The sequence below is a fragment of the Rhizophagus irregularis genome, chromosome 11 (assembly GCF_026210795.1).
Source record: "Rhizophagus irregularis chromosome 11, complete sequence".
In the NCBI taxonomy this organism is placed as follows: Eukaryota; Fungi; Glomeromycota; class Glomeromycetes; order Glomerales; family Glomeraceae; genus Rhizophagus; species Rhizophagus irregularis.
Window position 1 is genome coordinate 3,682,508 of NC_089439.1, and position 24,049 is coordinate 3,706,556.

Sequence of the window (24,049 nt, forward strand, 5' to 3'; positions counted from 1 at the left end):
ATAGACAATATATACCGTATATAGTACCACGGTCCACGGGTATATTATGAATAGGAATGCTGAAAAATATTTATGTATAATATCTTCGTAAAAATTATATTCTTTAAATAATAAAATCAATATAAAACAGAATTTTTTTTCAGATAAAAGAGGGGAGGGTACTATGCATGGGTTACTGTGACCCGCAATATACGGTACCTGATTAAAGTTTTTTTGACATGAAATAAAGATATTTTTGATTTTTATAAAGAATGTTATTTCAGGTTGATACTAGTTCGGGTTTTTTGATCGAAAATCTATTAACCAATCCTATCATGTGATCAAAATCAAAATTGAGTACTTGATCGGCTTATTGAACGGTTAACCTTGTCACCTTATTTTTCGTATTTTTCTTTTTAAAAAATAGCAAATAAGCAATACCATAAAGGTATATTAAACTTTTTGAGAGCGCGTATTAAAACTTCATTAGACACCAGACACGTTAAAAAAAAGTGATCAAAATGATACACAATTTCATCAGCCAATAATTATCAATTCAAAACCCCCGAACGATCAGAATTGAACTACTAAGAAATTTCGTATGATCACTACGTTCTTAAGAATGTGTCCAAGAATTATTCTAATTATAGTGATAATTTTTATTCTAAATTGGTCATTACTAAAGGGACACTTATCTTTTTTATTGAGATAAAAAACAAGACAATCATAAAATGATCATATTGAATACAAAGAGACTTAGTACAAATGGCACGAACAAAATAATTATATTATTATCAACAAGTTTAAAAAAAAAAGATTTTGAATCGGTAAGAAGGGACGAGAAGAATAATTTGAATTTAAACTGGCAAAAAATCACTTCATTCAATGAATTATGTTCTCTTTTTAACCGAAAATTCATTCTTCCTAATATTTATAAAATTAATATAACATTTTATTATCAGAAAATTTAAATTTAATTTTTAATCTTCAATAATTTGGGCACATATATTCAATAAATTTAAACAAAACAACGAAATAATTAAATCGAATTGAAGACAGTAATGCTAACCTGAAAATGTCCGCAACAGTAAGCTCATCACGTACATCTACAGTATAATTTAACTCTATCTTCTTGAAGGTCGTTTACCTCCCTTCTATTTTAATATTCACAGTCCAATGGCACTTTTGCTAGTAAATCTATCAAAAGTTATTAGTAAACCAAGCAATAAAAGACAAAGCGTTAGTGTAAGTACAATTTAAAAATACAATATAAAATGCACATTTTCAATTTTTATTTAATAATTTGTGTATTATTTATTTCTTTATAATGTGTATACACCATGAACCTATTATTTAATTATTTAATCAAATTCGTTCAGTTTCTTGGTATGATAATGTAAGAAGCACATCATCAAATCCGAACGATCAATGTTTTTGTTTCTCCAACATTATGGAAAGTCGCTGCGTTAGCAACAAATTTTTTCAGTTGTATTTACTGAAGGCGGAAAGTTATTAGGAAACGAAGAGTTTCATCGTCAGTAGTTATCAGACCTACTACTTCATTATCTTGGTTAAGAATAGGATAGTTTGAGCGGTGTCGCTAGTAAAATTGATCTAGCTAAGTATGCTGCACAACAAGAAATGCAATTAGCGTAGTGGTCATGATAATGCTGGAGCTTTATGGACTGAAGATTATATGATTGTTGGAACTGGTAAATTACAATTACTTTATAAGATGACTTTTATTTGTTTATTTTATTTATATTATATTATATTATTTATTTATTTTTATTACGCAAATTGTGCTTCATACACATTTTTTCTCCATTTCACCGTTACCATCCTATAATATCAAATATAATAACAGCTACATCCTCACCTTCAAATGGTATATCATCACAAATTCAAAATTCGAAGACTCCCAATACCATAATTATATATAGAAAAAATTTTACTCATGATCTCTGTGGTATGGTTTGGAGATTTACTAAACCCAAGGGTGGAATTTAGATCTAAAGACTGCCTTGTATGCTTGTTACCTGGAAGAATTGATGTATGAAATGGATCATCATCAACCGAGACATTGTTAATGCTAATCTTCAGGTCGTCACTTACACCTTCTTTTTCATGGAAGAATTGTTGGTGTGAATAGTGGAAACCTATTTATTTAGTCGTAATGATGGTATAGTATTTAAAACAGGTGATTCAACTTTTTTTTGGGCTAACTTATTTCATTATAATGAAAATTTTAAAGTCTCTTTATTTTTCTTCTTTTTTTCATTTCTTTTAATATTTTTAAAAAAAATATTCCTTTTATTATTCGTTTCATTTGGATTTTCATTCGATTTTTAATTTTTGATCCGATCTTCGTTTTTTAAAAAGACCATTTTTAATTTTTATTTTACTCTTTTAATTCGTTATTAAATTTCATTCACCTCTCGAACTTTATATTATATTATTTTTTTCTTTGTAATTTTCTTTTTTTTTTAAACAAAATAACGAAAAAAAATTACCGCATGTTTATGAAAAAAAAATTAAGAAATTTTGGTTTAACAAACTTATGAGTAATAGTTTAAATTCTTTATGATTAAAAAAAAAACAATTAAACCTTTGTATATTAGAGCTTTTCACTATGAATAATTTAGGATAATTCGTTAGAGAAATTTTGAATTCGGGATATCCGAATAAATATGACGTACTTAATGTTTGAATTTTGCACAGCACTGTCGTTCACTTGTGATCATTCTAAATCTAGATAAACCGGATTATCCATAGGATTATAATTTAAATCCGGATATCCGTTTTTAAAATTAACCGGATACAGTTTAGGATAATAGGATAATCCAGCTCTATTGTATATATTCATTACATAAACACCCTTTTGAACTTTTTCTCTCCTATAAAATTAAATTTTTTATATACATTTAAATCGACTAATCGAATTATATATATATATATATACTTTTTTTTTACTTAATAATTAAGAGGAGGAATAAATAAAAAATTACGATTTTTTTTTTGTACGAAAAATAATTTTTATCGATTTTTTTTTTTTTACCTAACTTGATAGCCAAAAGTTTTCCCATTCATTAATATGCCGGACTAAGATCAATATGTCGGGCTATGATCAATATGTTGGGCCAAGTTTTTTTTTGCCAATCTTTACGCTCAATCAAGAAATTTATCTGAAATTTCAAATGCAATCGATCGATTAGCTTACATCGAATATTGTACATTTTTATCCATATCGCGTTAAGTATAGATAAGGTACATAATTGATACGATTCAATTCGTCATTATATTAATTATTACACCTATATGTCAAATTTTATATAAATCATTCTTCCTTCCTACTTTTTGGGAGTCCAAACGCCTTCAGTTCTCCCTCGCGTTTTAATAAAAAGAAATATATGAAAATTTTTTTTCTTAAGTAACCTTTTTGGTTTTCTCTTATAATAATAACATCAACTATATCATGTCAGGCGAATCAGGAAACTCAACTTCAGAACCTACCGTTCATCAGGAAGTGATAACTAAGATAACTTTAACAACTCATACAAATGATAATTCTCAATTTTCAGATAATTCTAAAAAAGATAATTCTGAAATTTTAGAAAAATCTAATAATGAGATTAGTGAAATTTCATCGCAATCAATGATTCAATTCAATGAACAACCAAAACCAGACCATTTTAAATCCGAGGCAAATTCATCTGGTGTAGAATCTGCTACAAGAACTCCACCTGCTACGAAAGAAACCAAAGGAAGCGATCCTAACAAGAAAAGTGTAGACATTGTAAATATTCATCTTTTTGTTTTGATTCGTTCTTATCATCTTATCAATTATTCCTTATCATTCATATCATTTAATTATTATCATATAATTCTTATCATCGCCGTTTTTCAAAATAATTAGTGATATAAAAAGATTACATGATTACCATGGTTATCAGGTGATTACCAGATGATTGTCAACATATGTCCTACTACACTATTGCGATAATCATTTAATTCTTATCATATAATTTCTTATCATACAGTATAATCTTATAATATAATTCTTATAATTCTTATCATATAATTCTTATAATTCTTATAATTCTTATCATATAATTCTTATAATTCTTATCATATAATTCTTATAATTCTTATAATTCTTATCATATAATTCTTATAATTCTTATCATATAATTCTTATAATTCTTATCATATAATTCTTATAATTCTTATCATATAATTCTTATCATTTAATTCTTACCATTTAATTCTAATTCGTATCATTTAATTCTTTTCGTTTAATTCTTATCATTTAATCGTTTCATTTATTTTTCAATAATATAGGATGAACATTTACTTAACCCCGAAGAAGTCGCCGAACGATATCATGTTGATATTAATCCTTCTAAACCATCAGAATCTAAAGGGTTGAATGTGAATCAAGCTGAAAAGTTATTGGAAGAAAATGGTCCAAATATACTCACACCTCCTAAAAGGAAACATCCCATATTAAAATATTTGGAATGTTTAATGACTTTATTCAACATATTATTAATTCTTGCTGGTATTCTGATGTATATTTTATTTGCTATTGATCCAGCTAATAATCAACCCAATGTTAGTTATTTATTTATATTTTTAAAAAAAATTTTAATTATCAAAAGGATTTGTATAAATAGTAACAATCTTCTCTTTTCTTTATTTTCAGACTTACCTTGGTGCTATTTTCCTTGGAGTGGCTTTTTTGAACGCATTTATTGAATTTTATCAATTACAAAAGTCGGCTGCAATTTTAGAGTCATTTTTAAATATGATCCCACAACAATGTTATGTTATTAGAGAAGGTAAACTCTTACAAATCCAAGCATCTACTTTAGTTCTTGGTGATATAGTTTTTATAAAGATGGGAGATAAAGTTCCCGCAGATTTATTTGTATTCTCCGCAACTGATATGAAAGTAGATAATTCTTCTCTTACTGGCGAATCAGAACCACAAGAAAGATTGAAAACTAATACTTATAGCAACCCATTAGAAGCTACTAATATTTGCTTTAATGGTACATTAGTAGTATCAGGCGAAGGCTTTGGTATCGTTATCAGAACTGGAGATAATACTGTATTGGGTCAAATTGCTGGTCTTACTGCAGGGGAAGAAAAGAATAAGTCACCTTTAGCAGTAGAAATTGATAAATTCGTAAAAATTATAGCTACTATTGCCATTTTATGTGGTATTATTTTTTTCGGAATTGGTATGAAGATTATGCCAAATAATCTTACTGCCAACGTGGCTTTCGCCATTTCTGTACTTGTTGCATGGGTGCCCGAAGGATTGCCAGCTACTGTTACTATACTTTTAACAATAGCAGCAAAAAGGATGGCGGCACAAAATGTTCTTGTCAAGGATCTTCAGGGTGTCGAAACACTTGGAGCAATTACCCTTTTGGCTACAGATAAAACTGGAACTTTAACTCGAAATCAAATGACTGTAACTTATATTTGGACTTCCTTAAATATTTATTCCGCATTTCAAAGTGTACAATCCGAAAATACTCCTTTTGATCCAAGTGTGCCCGGTATTCAGGAAATTATTCATATATCTTTTTTATGTTCCCGTGCTAAATTTGATCGTACTGATGTTCCATTTAATGAACGTGCAATTCTTGGTGATGCTACTGAAACTGGGTTAATAAGATTTGCCCATCAAAATGTGGATGATTATGATGGACTTATTAATTCATATCCAAAAGTTTTTGAAATTCCTTTCAATTCTGAAACAAAATGGGCATTAACAATTCATAAAAAGAGACATGAAAAGGGAGATTTAACTTTATATATTAAAGGAGCACCAGAACGAGTTCTTAGACTTTGTTCTACGATATTATCAGATAACGATGCAATTCCTTTAACTGACGAACATCAAAAAAATTATGATGAAGTATATGAGTTTATGGCTTCAAAAGGACATCGAGTTTTGGCTTTTGCAAGATTATTGTTACCAAGTGATAAATATCCTGAAAATTATGAATTTAAAAAAGAAGATAAAAATTACCCGACTGGAGATTATTGTTTTGTTGGATTATGTTCACTAGAAGATCCTCCAAAACATGGTGTTCGTGAAGCTATTGGAAGTTGTCGTCGTGCTGGTATTAGAGTAATGATGGTGACTGGTGATCACCCTTTGACCGCCGAGTCAATTGGTCGAAAAATTAATTTAATGATATCAGATACCAAACCGCTTATTGCTAAAAAAACTGGTCGACCTATTGAGTCAATTCATGAAAGTGAATATAATGCTATTGTAGTTCATGGTGAACAAATAGATTCTTTAAGTGAAAATGATTGGGATACCGTCTTTTCTAAAGATGAAATTATTTTTGCACGTACTTCTCCTTCACATAAACTTGAAATTGTTAAACGTGCACAATCCTTAGGTCATATCGTTGGCGTGACTGGTGATGGTGTAAATGATTCTCCCGCTTTGAAAAAAGCCGATTTAGGTATTGCTATGAATCAATCTGGATCTGATGTTTCTAAGGAAGCGGCTGCCATGATCTTAATGGATGATAATTTTGCTTCTACAGTAAAGGGTATTGAAGAAGGTCGCCTCATATTTTCAAATCTTAGAAAGTCTATTCAATACACTATTTCTCATTCAACTCCAGAAGTTGTTGTTTCATTATTATTCGTTGTAGTACCCATTCCATTACCGTTAACACCAATCCTTATCTTAGTAACTGATTTAGGATTTGAATTATTTATAGCTCTTACATTCGCTTGGGATAAACCTGAAAGCAAGAAAGGTCTTATGAAGGTACCTCCTAGAAAGCCTGTTACTGCTAGTTCAATAGAACGTGTACGTCGTATTGCTCTTAATCGTACTCCAACCGTTAGGGATTCAGAGGGTCGACTCATACCTCCTTCAAAGCTTTCAATTTTCTTGCACAATATTAAAAAACCTTTTACAGCAAGTTTTTGGGCTGAATTATTTGAAAGTACTGATGAAGAATTATTAGTTGATGGAAATCTTCTCTCCTGGTCATATTTAGAAATTGGTGTTATAGAAGCTATTGGCGCATTGGTCGCATATTTTGTAGTTTTGAATCATCATGGCATTACCCCATATGATACACGAATAATGCAACAAGAAGTACCCCAAAAACATTATTTTACAGATAATGCAGAAACTTATATAAGTATTCATAATCAAGAAATTACTAAGGATCAGCAACTTCGAGCTTATTACGAAGCACAATCTATTGTATATTTATCTATCATGATTCAACAAATCTTCAATTTATTTGCTTGTAAAGCTCGACACCGGTTTCCATTTGGTAAATTTATGTTCTCAAATCCTCGTAATTTTATTGGAATATTTTTTGGTGCAGGATTAGGCATGTGCATTGTGTATATTGAACCATTTAATGTTGCATTTAATACAAGTTATACGCTTAGTCCCTTATTTTGGCTAATTCCTTTTGCATTCGGTGTATATATATTGATTCATGCTAGCATTAGAATACTTATTTTTAGACGGATGAATCCAGTAAATTTGAATCCAGAAATAATAGGATTACAGATGCATCCTACTGTACATTCTATCGAAAGAAAAGTCTAAGATTATATAAAAAAGGAGATTACCCTTTTGACATATTAGACAGGTTTTGAGCGAAGTTGATAAGGCAATTTAAAAGTTTGATTTTTATTCATTGTTATTGTAATAGGTCTCAAACTTTGGTAAGGCTTATATAGAAACTAGTATTCGTCAAATACCTATTGCTAATATTGTAAAACTTATATATTTGTTTATTTGTTCTATTCCATGGATCGCTTAATAAAAATAAAAAATAAAAAAAAAATAATGTTATTTTATTATCGTTACTCCTTACATTGAGAAAGATCATTGCGCGTGATCAACAGGAAGAAATGTAAATAAATTGGCCAAAATGGTTATCCTTCATAATAGGGTAAATCCGGCATTATTTTTTCGTTGTATTTATTATGGTATCCGATCAAAATCTCGACAGCCACTTGCGACAATCCAAAATCTCTCGATAATCCAAACTCTCATTATATCATTCAAATGATTTTCGAGATTTCGTACCAAAACCATTTATTATAAGCTTAAAATTATAATTTGAGCTGTTGCACGCCCGTTGGTTGTGAGCCAATCTGGGAAAAGAACAATTTTATTTTATTAAGTTTATTTTTGACGCTATATTCTACGTACGCTATTTCATAATAATCACGTGTGATTATTTTTGATTATTTCTCCTAATATTTGGAAAGATCTACATCAATATTTTAACTATATATTTTACAAAAGTGTTACTTCCCCTTTTTTAAAATTATTAATATGACAACCCAATTTCTTCCAAAATTAAGCCAAAACTATATTGAATTATTAGAAGATGATGTATATTATGATACCACAATTGAAGTTGGAGAAGATCCCAATGTAAAAATCTTTCGTGCACATAGGAACATTTTGTGTTGCCGTTCTACATATTTACGACGAACTTTGGTACCTAACAAAAAGAATAATGATGTTTTGGCTCATATTAAATTATCAAATATACTGCCAGAAATCTTTCAAATTATTTTAAAGTAAGTTAAATTTAAATAATAAATTAAATAAACCATCATCTTTTATTCAATAATGTTTTAAAAAATCTTTTATAATATAGGTATATTTATGGCGGCATTCTTTTGTTAAACGAGCAAGATACTTCAAATATTGTTAAAGTAATGGTAGCAGCAGATGAATTACTTCTTCAAGAAATAGTTGATTATTTACAAAATTATTTGATTAAAAATAAATCTGATTGGATAGAACAACATTTTGAATTTATTCATCGAACAAGTTTTCAGTCAAATTATTTATTAGGACTCCAACAATTTTGTACAGATTTAATGGCCAAATCTCCAGAGAAAATATTTAAGTCACTTGATTTTACTTCACTTCCCGAAAAATCTTTAGTTCAACTTATTAAAAAAGATTATTTACAAATGAGAGAAGTCAAAGTTTGGGAACATCTATTAAAATGGGGTCTTTCGCAAAATCCAACTCTTATTTCAGACCCTAATAATTGGTCAGATGATGATTTTAAAACAATGGAAAATACTTTGCAACATTATTTACCTTTAATTAGATTTTTTAGTTTATCATCTAAAGAATTCTTACAAAAAGTTCGTCCTTATAAGAAACTACTAAAAAAACAACTCTATGAAGATTTATTAAATTCTCATTTAAATCCTGACAGTGAACCATCTGATAACATTTCACTTCCTAGAACTGTTAAAGACGATGAGATTATTGATTCAAAAATTGTTAATTTAAATATTATCTCAGTTATTTCAAGATGGATTGATAAGGCAGATAATAATAAGTTTGCTCACTTAAGGGAATTATATTTACCGTATAAATTTCCATTATTATTAAGAGGAAGCCGAGATGGGTTTACCCCTAAAATGTTTCATAAATTATGCGATGGTAGACCCGCTACTATTGCGTTTATTAAAGTAAAAGAAACAGAAGAGATCCTTGGTGGTTATAATCCTACAACATGGTTTACTACTTCTGATATTATTTATACTAAGATGAGAGATTGTTTTATATTTTCTTTTAAAAACCGGGATAATTTTAAAGATGTAGGTATTAGTTATGTGCAAAATACAGCAAGTGCATTACAACATAACAAAAGATTTGGTCCAATTTTTGGTAATGATCTTGTAATTTGTAATTCTAAAGATGAATCTAAAGATTATGATGTGATTTCCTGTCAAAAAATTCATTATGAAAAAAAGATAAGAGATTGTGATGATACAAGATTTTCCATAGAAGATTATGAAATATTTCAAATCATAAAAAGGTAATAACTATATTTAGCTGAGACAAAAATATTTCTTTTTCATTTTTGTAATATTTTAAATATTTTTGCAACAGCAATATTAGTAGTTGATTCAATCATATTAATAAATCATTCTGTGATGAATGTAATGAAATAATTCATAAAGATTTATTTAACAAAAGAAGCTAGACTATATTTTCGGATTGAAAAATAAATTAAAAAATAATTTTGGTTTATTAGACAAGAAGTAAATTATTTTTTTAAAATAAACTTTCTCATGAATTACGCAAGGATCCCGAATACGTAATATTTCTATTAGTGAACCTTCCGCGGAGAGAGGCAATTTCCGTACAGGTCAATTTTACAAATCCGTACCTTAAACTTTGCTATTATCAAACTTTATTTTTCGCTTTACATTCTAATGAGATGCTCATAAAAACGGAACTAAATTTTATTAGATGATCTAGTTTCATCCCCTTAACTTACTAACTTACGATCGTCATCCCTAATTCATTGTATTATGGCAATCACGCTATTTTTAAAACGATCAAGGGACAAGGGTTGTTTCAAATTTAGTATATACTGCATATATACGCACTTCCTAGTAGTTCAGATTAGGTGGCGAACATCCTTACTTTATTTTCTAACAATGCTATCCACTCATCATTTCAAAGTTCCGATATATTTTCTATTTTATCTATATAACCCGATATTATTATAAATATTTCACTCGACCAAATCCTTTACCTAGTTCATTCCCAATTCAATTATTTGGTAATGGACATCAAAATGATTGTTTATTATCCGTATATAAAAAATATGACGAAATAAATATGAGTGGATCACGTTGTAAACATGAATAAATTTCATCATGAAATTTTAGGTAGATCGGTCCATGTAATTCCACATGAATTAATTCAGAAATATGTGGAATTCCATATATCCTACACGGATTTTGTGGATCTACGACGAGTACCGATAAGACCAATGAGATTTGCGGAAATTTACTCGATGTTTGGTATTGTAAGTAAAAAAAAAATCTTACTTTTTTCAAAATTATTCAATTTTTCGAAAATTTTATCTCTAATTTAAATATCTTATTAAAATTATAGACGACGAATATGCTCTGTTTTGTCATATATTATCTCGAACAAAATCTTGAAACAAAATTACGACAAGAATTGGATTCAGTTATTTAACTAAACTTATGGTATTTAAAATATCTAAGAATTAAAATACTACGATATAGTTATCAAAGAGGTACAGTACTTCGTTATATACCTGTAGTTTTTATAGTAGGTCGTTTAAATATTGAAGATGATAAAGTTGGAAGATATCATTGGCCAAAAGGAACTCAATTTCAAATACTTACATCCGCATTAATGATGCGTGATGATTGTTGGACTGATCCCGAAAAATTTGATTCTGATATATTTTACAAAGCGATAAATATTTATTTGAAAAAAACATTCTAAAGATTTTTTTATTATGTGGGAGGTGGAATAGAATGTGACCGGGAAGAAAATTGTCAATGACAGAATTAAAATGGTTAATATCTATGATTTATAGGAAGTATGATATTGAATTATTCCCGATTAATACATATCGTCATAAAATGAATATTGCGCCATAAGACTATTTTTATTGTTTAACGTTAAGAAATAATATAATTTTTAATAAGCAATTATAGTACAAATAATACATTAGAAAGAGTGTACATTTTAAATAGCGAAAAACTTTTTTATTTACGCGTTCATTATCATATATATATGTAAAACTGTGGCATCAACTTTCTGTAGAACGTTGTATCCCTTCGCAACATTTTATATCAAATTGTAACTCATTACTTTTGAACTCATTGTTTTTCACATCATAATTTTTTTAATTAATTTTTCCAATCTCATCTTTCATATCATATTTTTGTTATTTTCTAAATTAGTATTTATTACTTATGATATCGTAGTCTGATGTATTGTACTATCCTCATTCGTGTACAGTACGTTAAAAGTTTCAAAAATACAGTAATATGCAGAATATCCTTCTCCACGGAAGAAGAAACAGAAACAGGAAGTACTAAAGAAAAACAAAATAAAAATAAAATAAAATCTGAAATAGTAAAATAGTAAAATATAAATATAATACAATAGTAAAATATATAAAGCAATAATACCTTTTTAAGGAACTAAGGAACTATAAATATAAACAATTATAAAATCAGCCCATATGACTATAGTATGATCACTTACGATCTTGACTTCATTAAATCAATAATATATAAATATATCTTGATTCTTTTTCTTTTTTGCTATCATTTTTTTTTTCACTTTTTTCACTTTTTGATGTCGTTATAGCCAACATGATAACACAACTAGAAGATCCAAAAAAAGTTAAAAATAAATTACAAAGCTATACAAGCAATATTTATAAGTTGCTCACAGATTTTAATAGAAAATAAACAATAACCATAACAACTGATACCATGCAAGAATGCAAGACACACTTTGAACCAAACGACCTTCTTTATAATATGTCTTAACCTAAAAGCTCTTGTCCCGACTTGGAACTTATAACTTGTGGAAAGGTTCGAGATTTGTACCGAATAGACGATAATACTTTGTTATTTGTAGCAACAGATAGAATAAGCGCATTTGACGTTATTATGAAAAATGGAGTTCCAGGAAAAGAAAAATTATTAACACAAATAAGTGTATTTTGGTTTAATTATCTGAAGGATATATTGCCGAACCACATTATAACTACAGAATTTGATCAAATGTCAGAAAAAAGTACAAAAATATCGGGATCAACTTGAATATCGATATTTACTTGTTAAAAATTAAAAGTTTTTCTGTAGAAGCTATCGTTCGTGGATATATTACCGGATCTGCATGGTCTGAATATAAAAAGAAGGGGACAGTTTGTGATACTACTTTACCCGAAGGATTAAAAGAAGGTCAAAGTTTTGAGAAGGCTTTATATACTCCTAGTACCAAAGCTGAAATTGGTCAGCATGTTCCTGAGATGCAGATCAAATTTCAGAAATTTCGGTAAAACTATACACAAAGGCAAAAAAATATGCATTGAGTAAAGGAATAATTATCGCAGACACAGAATTTGAATTTGGAAGGGATGATACAGGAATTCTTTATATTGTTGATGAAGTATTAACTCCAGATTCCTCAAGATTTTGGCTTTCCTTGAATTATGAAGTTGGCAAAAGTCAAGAAAGTTTTGATAAACAATATTTAAGAAATTATTTATTAAGTATTGATTTTGATAAAAAAACTAGCATCGAACTACCTAATGATATAGTTACAAAAACTATGGAGAGATATATTGAAGCTTATAAAATGATAACTGATTCTGATCCAACTTTTTTATGATTTTTTTTTACATGTAAAAGGGTTTTATATCAAGCTATAGAAGTGTAAGTTTTGTGGTTTGATAGTATGTATTCAAGAAAATCTAGACATTGCCACCAAGATTGCAAGAACATTTATTACCAATATCCAGTTAATTGTACCCTATGAAAATGAAAAAAATTGCGCCCTTTGAAATAGAATATACTCATACTATTGACAATTTATTATTATATATATATAAATTCAGTGCAAAGATGGAAAGAACTGTAAAGTTCATAAATTCTCTTTGCAGGTTCATTTTATTTGAATTCTACATAAAATGAAGGACGGATGTGAGGGGTATTGGTGCCACGGCAGTAAAAAATGCCATTTTAGAGAACTTGGACTGTGAGTAATGTTGGGCAAGCGAAAAAAATGAGAAAATATCAAATATAGAACTATTAATTCATAAGTTTTCTGTATGAAACCTGAAGGCTTGGCAAGACTAAAGGGTAAAACTTGTCAAAACCATAGACTATCCCTCATGAATTAGACCTGAATTACGATGAAACCTTCGTGAGTCCGACCAATGTAGAAGTTCGAAGAAAATTGATGCCGGAACTTAGGAAGTCTTTAAAACCGAAATTCAAACCCACGCACAACCAAGTAACGAAATGGCATATGTCTTAAACTCTTATTAAAAAATTTACAAAGTTAAGGTTTAGATTCTTTAGCCAAACTTTAATCCGACCACCATATGGTAAATTATTCTTAGCTTAGGTGTTATCTGTAAAGGTACTACAAAAACTATTGTACCTTTACATTATTTATTATGGAAGAAAAATATTACATATTATTCTGCATGGACCTATTTGTGGCTTACCAATGACTCCATATCCTAATAATTTATAAAAAAAATAATTTCAATTTAATACCTTGATAAGACAACATTGATCAAAACAAATTGTTTTGGCAGAATTTATTAGAAGAGAAAACATTTAGGATTTAATTCAATTTCATTCAACTGCATATACTACAAAATTGACATTCTGATACACTTTAACTTTAATGATGTAGGTTAGACAAATATAGTAGCTATAGTTCTTGAAAATCTTAAGAAATTGTTTGACTCTTGGGATTAAACTATCTTTTAAAAATCATAATAAATTTAGAACATTTTAATAGTTGAACCGCAATTAATGGTGGAAAATTCAAGCAAACTTCCAGAAAAGATGAATATAATGTCTTTCAGCTCTTTCCAAACCAATAGAAATCTTTCTGAAACAAATGTGGCTCTTTCTAAAAGCAAATGTGGTTCTTTTGAAATCATTCCAAAACCAATATAAAACTATCTATTTATTGATTTATCAATAGCAAAAGAACAGAAAACCGTCCTTAAATTTCCTGCTGCCCCATCATTTAAACACGTATCCGTTATTAAAGCAGCCGATGAACATGGAATTGTTCTAATGCACACTAATTTAAGATTACTTATCTAGTACCGCAAAGAAAATTCAACGTGTAGAAATAATTAAATTATTATATTTGATTAAAAGCTAAAGTTTTACTTATCATTTCCTTATGATTCGAATAAAATAACTTCATAAAAGATAAAACGCGATTTCCTGCTCACGTGATATAAACTGCTCGCTCGTTAATACGTCTATCTATTAGTAAGTGGTAGTCTTTAGCAAATCGGAATCTCTTTTACATTCATTATTTATTTGTGATACAAATAATATTCAATGTTGTGTTTATAATCTTTTATTATAAAAACATACTATCAACTTAACATTTTAGCCGAAATTCTTTACCGTATCTGAGAATTTCAACGATAAATTCAAGAAAACGTTGACTTTTCTCAAAATAATTATGAGTTCATATAATTACCTAAGAAATCGTTCACACTCTTCAGGTCAACAACCTCAAGGTCAGCCACCTTTATTACCGCCTACTTCTACACGTTCTTCTTCGTTCAATTTAAACACTTTACTGAATTCCTCCGAAGAACAACCAGCATAACACAATACACAACACTATACACAACAATTCCTTTTTCATATCATTCTCAGCCTTCAAGTAGTTCTGATTATTTTTCATCATTGCCACACTCTGTGCCTATACAACATCAGCCTATTCCACCTTGTAGTACTGGCAACTGGGGATTTACAGAGACTCCGACCCGCCAAATAAGTTTTTAAAGCTTTTCTTTGCGCAGCTCGTATATATGTAAAAATTTTTTTTAATCTTATTTAAACAACGTAATTTTTCGGTTCTTTTTATTATTGATAGTTACAAAAATCTTCCTTATAAAATCGATCACAATTAAAAGCTATACTTGATCTTTGTGTAATAGTTTAGATAAAGATATTTAACTTTCAAAATTTTCACACATCAAGGACCATAATCCTTGCCATATTTCAACTCGGGCGTAAGTCAACACTGTATTCGCGAAGGAACTAGTATAAGTTTCACAAGAGGTATATGAAAGCAAATAGTCTAACTTGCATTATATTATATATCTTGATTTTTAGACATTATTGCACCCGCCACCTGTAATGTCGATTCCACAACTTTTGAGCGGAGATCCGAGCGAAGATTTGGATTACTCTTATTCAAAATCACAAAATGGTTCTGGTGCATACGACGAATATAGTAGAAGATCAGCAGTAGCGCAAACAAAGACATCAGCGCTGGCGACAAAGACAGTGCTGCTACTGCAACTGATGTCAACACTGATATTGATGCAAGAGATTCAGCACAAACTATCATTAATAATATGAATTTAACTGTAGTAATTATCATTTTTTTAAACTAGGATGAACTAGGATTAGGTAACGATTAGCGAAAGAAGCAATTATCACATCTGAAGTCTGGACTCTGGAGTGATCTAATAAAATATTAGAATATCAATATTTTTTAATATTTGATTAGTTACCTTTAACAATATGATTTTTTAATAATAAATTACTGTATATGTAAATTAAAAAATAATGTATTGAATGCAAATTTACAATAAATTACTAGTATATATAAATTTGTTTTTTTTAATACATTTTTTTTTAAAAGATTTTTCCTTTTCAACTATTTCATTAACAGATAAACTATAATTAGATATTATAGCAACTTCCCTATGAGCTTTGCCCAGCGCTAAATTTTCTAGTAGTGGCGAATCTGCCAAAACTGCTAACAACATAGTATTGGCGCCTGGCTAAAGTCAAAGTCACAGGAGCCGTCTTTAAAGAAAAAAAACGGATTAAGATAATAGTTATCATTGCAAGACGAGACATGATTTTCACGGTGCAGTCGTGAAATCCACAGTTCCCGTGAAACAATTTTTGGTCAAGACATTTGGCATAAATTAACTATTGTCCCAATTTTCTGACTGCGGGTATTATAGTTCCAAGTGTCCCAACTTTACAAATTATTGTAAACCAGAACAATGGTTAAGTTGTCCCGAATCAGAATTTGGGTTTAGAACTTGAGAGCGTAACAATAAATTGGAATTATTCAATTGGGTAGAATATCGGTCTTTGATCGATAGTATCTCCCTTCCCGCCATCCGATAAAAGGAATCGTTAGTTAGGCTATTAAGATTATCTGTTCGTCAAAAATTGATGGTCCGAAATAAATACAATATGTTTATTACACCGCACAATATTCTATTTTTTACAAAGTAATCAATTCTTTTTTAGGTAATCGTTTTCCATGATTACAATTAAAATTCTATCAACCTATATAATGATGTAAAAAATATATATACAGTATGACAGTATTAATATTTAATTATATGAATTCTAAAAAGAGTAATTTCAATTTGCTTTCATATAAAATGTTTTTTTAAAGATGATCACATGTATGTATTAATATGTATATTATATGAAAGAAGATCAACATCTGCGGAACTGCGCACATGATACGGCGTCTCCTTTTACCTTAATTAGATTAGTGACAACCTCTTTGTTATATAAAGTTTCGAAACTAGTTTCAAAAATAACCAGTTTCAGAAAACTTTTTAAAATCAAAAAAAAAAAAACTAGTTTCGGACTTTATTAACAATAATAATTCATTTAATTTATTAAATATTATTACTATTTATTATTATTATTATTATTATTTATATAAATATAAATAAAATTTTTCTAATTTGATTTTTCTTCGAATATTTAAAACCAATTTAAACCAATTTTTTCTTTTTTTAAAAAAAAAAATTTTAAAAAAAAAAGAAAAGAAAAAAAAAAATAATTTTATCTTAAAAATCATTAATCATTCATAAATGTCAAATTCTTGGTCAAAATTAAATTTGAATAAAAAAATCATCAATATTACATCGGATATTTCCAATGATAATATTAATGATGAAGAAAATTTTTTAAAAGAATTTTCAAAAGATTTTTATCAAAATATTATTAATATGAATGATCTTAATACTTTTGAAGAAACTTTAAATGAATGGATGAAAAATATTGATAAAGATACTGAAACAATTTTAGAATTAATGAAAAATCATAAAGAAAATGAATTATGGTTTTCAAGTATTATTGGATATTTTTATCAAAATGGTATCAGTTGTGATATTGATAAAAATATGGCATTTGATTTATATTCATTAGCTATTAATAATATAAAATCTAAAAATTTAAATTTATTGGAAGAAAATGATAATGAATTTATCATATTACAAAACATTAACATTAATATTGGGAAATATCTTTTAACATGGTTTTATTATAAAGATGTTATATTAAATAAAATAAATACACGTAACTTAAATAAATATTTAAAATCTGCTATAAAAGGTGATTCAATGGCTCAATATAATATAGGTTACTGTTATGAACATGGTCGAGGGGTAACAAAAAATTATAATAAAGCATTTGAATATTATTTTAAATCTGCTAATAATGGGAATGCTTTAGGACAAAATAGGTTGGGTGTTTTTTATGAGAAAGGAATTGGGACTGGTAAAGATTATAATAAAGCATTCGAATGGTATTTTAAATCGGCTAATAATGGATGTATTTTGGGACAAACTAATTTAGGGGATTGCTATTATCATGGAAAAGGAATAACACAAGATTATAATGAAGCATTTGAATGGTATTCTAAATCTGCTAATAGTGGATGTGCTTTAGGTCAATATCATTTAGGTAATTGTTACTGTTATGGAAGAGGAGTAACGTATGATCATAATAAAGCATTTGAATGGTATTACAAATCTGCTAATAATAGATATTCTTTGGCTCAGAAAAGTTTGGGACATTGTTATGAAACAGGAATTGGAGTAGATAAAGATCATAAGAAAGCATTTAAATGGTATTCTAAATCTGCCAAGAGTGGATGTGCTTTAGGTCAATTTCATTTAGGTTACTGTTATCATTATGGTATAGGAACTAGCATAGATACTAAAATAGCAATTTATTGGTATAAAAAATCTTCGGATAATGGAATAGTACGTGCAAACATTATGTTAACGAAACATTACGTTAAATAAAAAAAAAAATCATATAAAAACTTGTATTACATAAAATTTAGGTGTTATGTTTGTACGATCAAAAATTTTTACATACCAAAAAATAAAATTTACATATTTTACATAACTTGTACTTTATATTTTAGTAATGTCGTGATTTCTTGCAAGTTTAGTCACATGACGCCACTATTTATGTAATGCTGGCTTGCACTAAAATATTCATAAGATTTGGCTTTATGACTTGAAACAAATAATTTATCATTGTTAATTTACTAATCACAATTTTAAATAATATAATGACTATCTGAAACTCTTTTACAGAATAAATAATGAATGTCAAATTTTTTTTGCACATTACAAACAGCCAATCAATTCCTTTTTCGATTACGGAGGTTTTACGGAAGTTACGGAAATTTCGGAGGTTTCGGATTTTATGATTGTGGCATAACTATTTTCGGAGTTTCGATTTTTTTGGTTTTTTTTTCGACAACATTATTCCTGATACCACGACACATTCTTGTTTCAGCATATGAGTCTTAAATGTTCTCTTTCAGAATAGTACCTTGTTTATCAAATACGTATTTCACCGATTATCTGGCAAAGACTCAGTAAATTGTGATCATCTGATCGAAGTAGGCACGATCGAGTAAGTTAAATAAAAAAAAAATTTTATGTTAAGATAGTATAAACATTATAGTGTATTATCTTTATATTAATTCTGAAAGATTCTTGCCCCAAGAAAAATAAGTGAAAGAAATATCGATATGATCATATTTATCATCATAGTGATATATCAATTTTTTTCCAAGAATAAATCAAACTTTTTAAAATGAATTATTAGATGAATCTTTTCATAAGAAATTATAAAATAAATTATCAAACTCAAAAATTAAAAGAGCTTTACAAAATGCTACATAATATAAAACATTGATAGATCTGAAGTATATGTTAAAATGAAAATTTTATTTTAATAATTTTAATACAAGAACTTTTTTTTTTGATTCATTGGAAAGACAAATAATTAATATGTATGATATTCAAAAATTTGAATATTAAAATTATTGCAAAATTTACGATTATTTCGATTATTTCAAATATAATGAAAATAAATTAACAAGAGCATTGATGTGCATTGGAAGCTTCCAATAACTTTTTATTGGCATTGGAAGGCTTGGAATTGGAAGAATTGGAAGATTCCAATATTCCAGTAATTTTCAACGCATATTAGTTTTAGTATATAAGTCAGACCTCTATGTACCGATATCCTATGTACCGACCGATATTATATATATTTTTCACGATGTAACATGTACCGATACTTTTCTTTGCCCCTTCATAATTAATACATAGTAAGATGTACCGATACTTTAGGTTACACTGGTATTAATTCGGGCCACCACTATAAATATGGCCGGAGTTAACATAAGGTTCCATCAAAATCACATGATATTTTAATAATATTAAAGTTGCATAATGCTGGCAAGAATTGTATTTTGGCCCGCATTATGATTCACTGATGACGGTATATGTATTATGTAACGATAATTTGATATACCGATTTTCCCCAAAACAAACAGTATCGGTCCGACTGTATACAGTACGTATATTTGTCCCCTGATCGGCACCATTTACATGATTATGCAAATGTAGTTATACCTACTGGGTAGCAAATTTTATATGTATTTATTTATCCGTTTCTAGGAAATTTGCGGTAAAAATTAACTATTGATTATACTATAATGGACTGATTTGAAAATTTGAGTAATTTGAGAACAACTTTCTTTTAATTTATTTGTAATCTCAATATTATTAATAGTAATAGTTCCGAAGCTTTTTATTTTTTTAAATCTTTTAAAATGAAAAAAAAAAACCAAGCGAAAGAAAAATAAGATTCAACAATAAAATATACTATATTTTACTCACGATATACTATAAAACACTTACTATTGTGTAAATGGCAGGGGATAAATCAATTATCTCCTGGCTAATTGGAATAGTAAAATTTTACTTATTCCTAATTAGACAGGAGATAAGTAATACATATATGTTTGTGTATTGGAAGCTTCCAATAAAAATTTAATGTCGTTGGAATCTTCCAATTCTTCCAATTCCAAGCCTTCCAATAGCTTCCAATCTTCCAATGCACATGAGTACAGTTAACAGCCGAGTTTACGAACTCACTACGGGATATGGTTAAATGGCACGTGTTGGTAAAATTCATCAACACTGCTAAATATTGTGGCAACTTAATTAAGTATCTACTGTTTAAAACGTCATGTATTAATGCAAAGTTGGATTTAAAATATCGTCCATGTTCATAATTTGAGTTGATCAGAAATCAAAACTGTAGAGAAATATTGGCCACCTGAATTTATTTATTTATCCAGCGGTTTCCCTTTAAAATAATTAATATAAAAATTATGGTCTTATATCTGGGTAAGTTTATTAATTTATTAATTGATGATAAACTGTAGCAACTGATTAAAATAATCTAAATTTTAAACATAAATTATTTTTACCATTCTAAAATGTATAACCTCGAAAAAAAATTTTAGTTCATTGATATAGATCCACGAATAATGAAATTTACAATTAACTCTCGCGTTTAGTACTTTATTTATAACTCTGGACAGGACACCGTAATGCATAACCGGGACAGGACAATCTTTAAATCTCGTTTATCTATGGTTAAATTACTTTAACATCTAAATAAAAAAAAAAATATAAAAAAATATATTAGAAATAAAATTCTAAGGAAGTGGACAAACTTTATCGGCCCAGCATGCTGCGGAACCCATGAAAGGTATTCAGTATTCCTACTACGAGTTACTGGGATCACACGGTCGTCAAATACTAGTCATGATATACTCTACGTTGTGTTCAGAAATACATCCAAGGAACGAAAACCAATTTCTAGTAACGCAGCAGAAGAGTTACCACCAGATTTAAGGAAATTTGAGTCTCCGTTAATGTAGATGAAGCTTTAACTATGCACCAAAGATCGTACAAGCGTCGGCAAATAATATTGATGGAAGAACGTCTACAGCAGATTTTCACATACTGTGGCCACGAAGCGCTTCTATTCCCAACGCTTATCTAATAATTAGAAGTGACTAATACAATAGAACATTGATTTGTTTTATGTTCAGCGGTTGTGATTTCATTATTACGGTCAATATTTTCCCGGTCTGAAAAATGGTAGTATAAACATAAGTTAGAGGTACTCCACTTAACAATGAGACTGAGAAAAAAATAGATATAAAACTAATAAATAACTGTTCACGACTGTCACAACTCAATTACAATATTCCATGATCTTCAGAATGAGATCATTGTAGACAATATGAAAAATTAGAATAATTATGTAAAGGAAGAATATTATGAGTCATATAACTTGCAAAATACTCACCTTGAGAAAATACTTTTTGAGATTTTAACTAGACTTGTAGGAAATATTATAATTTGATATATTTGACACAATAATATATTTTAAACAGAAGTTATAAGGTAAAAAATCTAAAAAGAAGATTTAAAATGTAAAGTAAGAAAGAATATTTACAATAATAGAAAAAATCACGAGAGAAGAGAAGAAAGTATTTTTTTTTTTAATCTTAAGTGGTGATGTCGAGTATGCTGCATATTTTCTACTGTGCACATGTTATTCGAATTGGAGAGAAACCGGTTAATTAAATTAACCGATTTAGCCGTTAATTAAACGGTCGGTTGTTAAATTAACCGATTTTTAACGGGTTAATCCGATAATTAATACGGTTACATCCGAACTATGACTTAACGGATACTGTATTTAGTACCATTTAATACATACAAATGGGAAGACATATCATACTCACGAACGCACATATCGAACATTCAAAAAACTAAATTGAAGTGAATATAACAATAATAATTAGTTCAATACTTATTATTTATTATTTACACCAAATTTCATATTTCCAACTTATTATTTATACCAAAATTTCAATATTTTCAACTTACTATTTACACCGAAATTTCATATTTTTAACGAAGATACCAATCAGTTTTAACGTCAATAAAGGTGAAAAGGGATTAATATATAAAATTCGCATAGTTCTCACTAAGTCTTAACAATAGTTATTTTTCAGTCAATTAGATAATATGCGAGATTTTAATAAAGTAATAATTTGAAATATATTTTGATTTTTAAATAATTATTTCTTTCCTAATAAACCAAAATTACATTCCCACAAGCGACAATTACGTTAAGGTAAACGACCGATACTTTTAAATAACATCCAATATTGAAATTATTATTAGTAGCATTAATACTATTGGTCACCGCAGTATATGAACTACTATAACTCATGAGGGGAATAGAGATATCAGTCGAAAAAAAAAAGATCTATCCAATAATTATTAAATATATTTATTATATAAAATATTTGATTACATTCTATTTTAATTATTATTCGTTACGAACATTTATTTTTTTTTTATTTCGGGAATTCATCATTAAAATCAATCTCTTTGTTCTTTGTCACGCACGATAAATCTCTTTGTTACATTATCACGTTCACTTTTTCAAAGAATTATCCTTTTTTAAAATTTCGAAGATTTGATTAATCTAGGCTGACACAAAATTTTTTTGCCATGTAATACATGACGTATTTAATTTAATATAATATATTAAAATAATTTATTTAGTGGATTTTTACTTGAAAGCATTTTCTTTTTCATTTATTGTAATATAATTTTATTAGAGAAAGAAGAACGTAATAATTTTATATAAGCATATCATAATTGATCATATGTTTCTAAAGTGCTAATGTAGTAACATAAATGCTATTATTTAATTGCCAATGCTTCTTAAAAAGAAGTAACAAACAGGAAACTCCGATAAAATAACAACAGTGAAGTACAGTATACCTGTATGTATTTTTTTTTAATTTACTTTTTTATTATTGCATATAAGTACTTTACCGCGAATATAGTCACCAGACACATAAACAACAACGTAAAAAAAAAAAAAGAATCAGAATCCTCTAATAATATTTTTACTGTAAATTACGAAATAATTAACGTAATAATAAAAAAATTTTTTTTTAATTATCCCAATTTTAGAGTAGAATAAACAAAGACAATCGGCTTAACCTTTTTATATTATTAATTTGAGGCGAAGTTGTTTGGACCAAAACAAATAGTACATATCAGTGATTGGATTTGCGTATTTTGTACAACATTTCGGTGGCACATTTCGGTTTTTAAAGTAAACAAATTGAAACTATTTACCATATTTTGTTATGAAATGACTTAATTAGTGTTACTCAGGTGACTCAGGTGACTATTTTTTTTAATAATTGAAAGAAAGGATTCAATGAAAAATGATCCTGTATAATAATCAATAAATAAATGATAACTTTAAAATTATTATG

At 28.2% G+C, this 24,049-nt stretch overlaps 6 protein-coding genes across 6 annotated transcripts; all 6 read left to right on the plus strand.

The window, feature by feature from the left end:
• Positions 1–3,454: 3,454 nt before the first annotated feature.
• On the plus strand, positions 3,455–7,591 carry OCT59_003277 (uncharacterized protein; the record flags this gene model as incomplete). Its single annotated transcript, XM_025331153.2, has 3 exons — positions 3,455–3,775; positions 4,321–4,593; positions 4,685–7,591. 3 exons carry the CDS (start codon positions 3,455–3,457, stop codon positions 7,589–7,591), a joined length of 3,501 nt encoding a protein of 1,166 aa, XP_025176095.2.
• Positions 7,592–8,329: 738 nt separating this feature from the next.
• Positions 8,330–9,849, plus strand: OCT59_003278 (uncharacterized protein; the record flags this gene model as incomplete). The annotated part of the gene is made up of 2 exons (XM_025331676.2): positions 8,330–8,580; positions 8,661–9,849. The coding sequence occupies 2 exons, from the start codon at positions 8,330–8,332 to the stop codon at positions 9,847–9,849; spliced, it is 1,440 nt and encodes a 479-aa protein (XP_025176096.1).
• Positions 9,850–10,679: 830 nt separating this feature from the next.
• On the plus strand, positions 10,680–11,023 carry OCT59_003279 (uncharacterized protein; the record flags this gene model as incomplete). Its single annotated transcript, XM_066145516.1, has 2 exons — positions 10,680–10,847; positions 10,937–11,023. The coding sequence occupies 2 exons, from the start codon at positions 10,680–10,682 to the stop codon at positions 11,021–11,023; spliced, it is 255 nt and encodes an 84-aa protein (XP_065996233.1).
• Positions 11,024–12,483: 1,460 nt separating this feature from the next.
• On the plus strand, positions 12,484–13,207 carry OCT59_003280 (uncharacterized protein; the record flags this gene model as incomplete). Its single annotated transcript, XM_066145517.1, has 3 exons — positions 12,484–12,610; positions 12,679–12,871; positions 12,952–13,207. The coding sequence occupies 3 exons, from the start codon at positions 12,484–12,486 to the stop codon at positions 13,205–13,207; spliced, it is 576 nt and encodes a 191-aa protein (XP_065996234.1).
• A 2,516-nt stretch (positions 13,208–15,723) lies between these two features.
• OCT59_003281 (uncharacterized protein) lies at positions 15,724–15,948 on the plus strand (the record flags this gene model as incomplete). Its single annotated transcript, XM_066145518.1, has 1 exon — positions 15,724–15,948. The coding sequence occupies one exon, from the start codon at positions 15,724–15,726 to the stop codon at positions 15,946–15,948; it is 225 nt and encodes a 74-aa protein (XP_065996235.1).
• A 1,493-nt stretch (positions 15,949–17,441) lies between these two features.
• OCT59_003282 (uncharacterized protein) lies at positions 17,442–18,659 on the plus strand (the record flags this gene model as incomplete). Its single annotated transcript, XM_066145519.1, has 1 exon — positions 17,442–18,659. The coding sequence occupies one exon, from the start codon at positions 17,442–17,444 to the stop codon at positions 18,657–18,659; it is 1,218 nt and encodes a 405-aa protein (XP_065996236.1).
• Between the last annotated feature and the right edge of the window lie 5,390 nt (positions 18,660–24,049).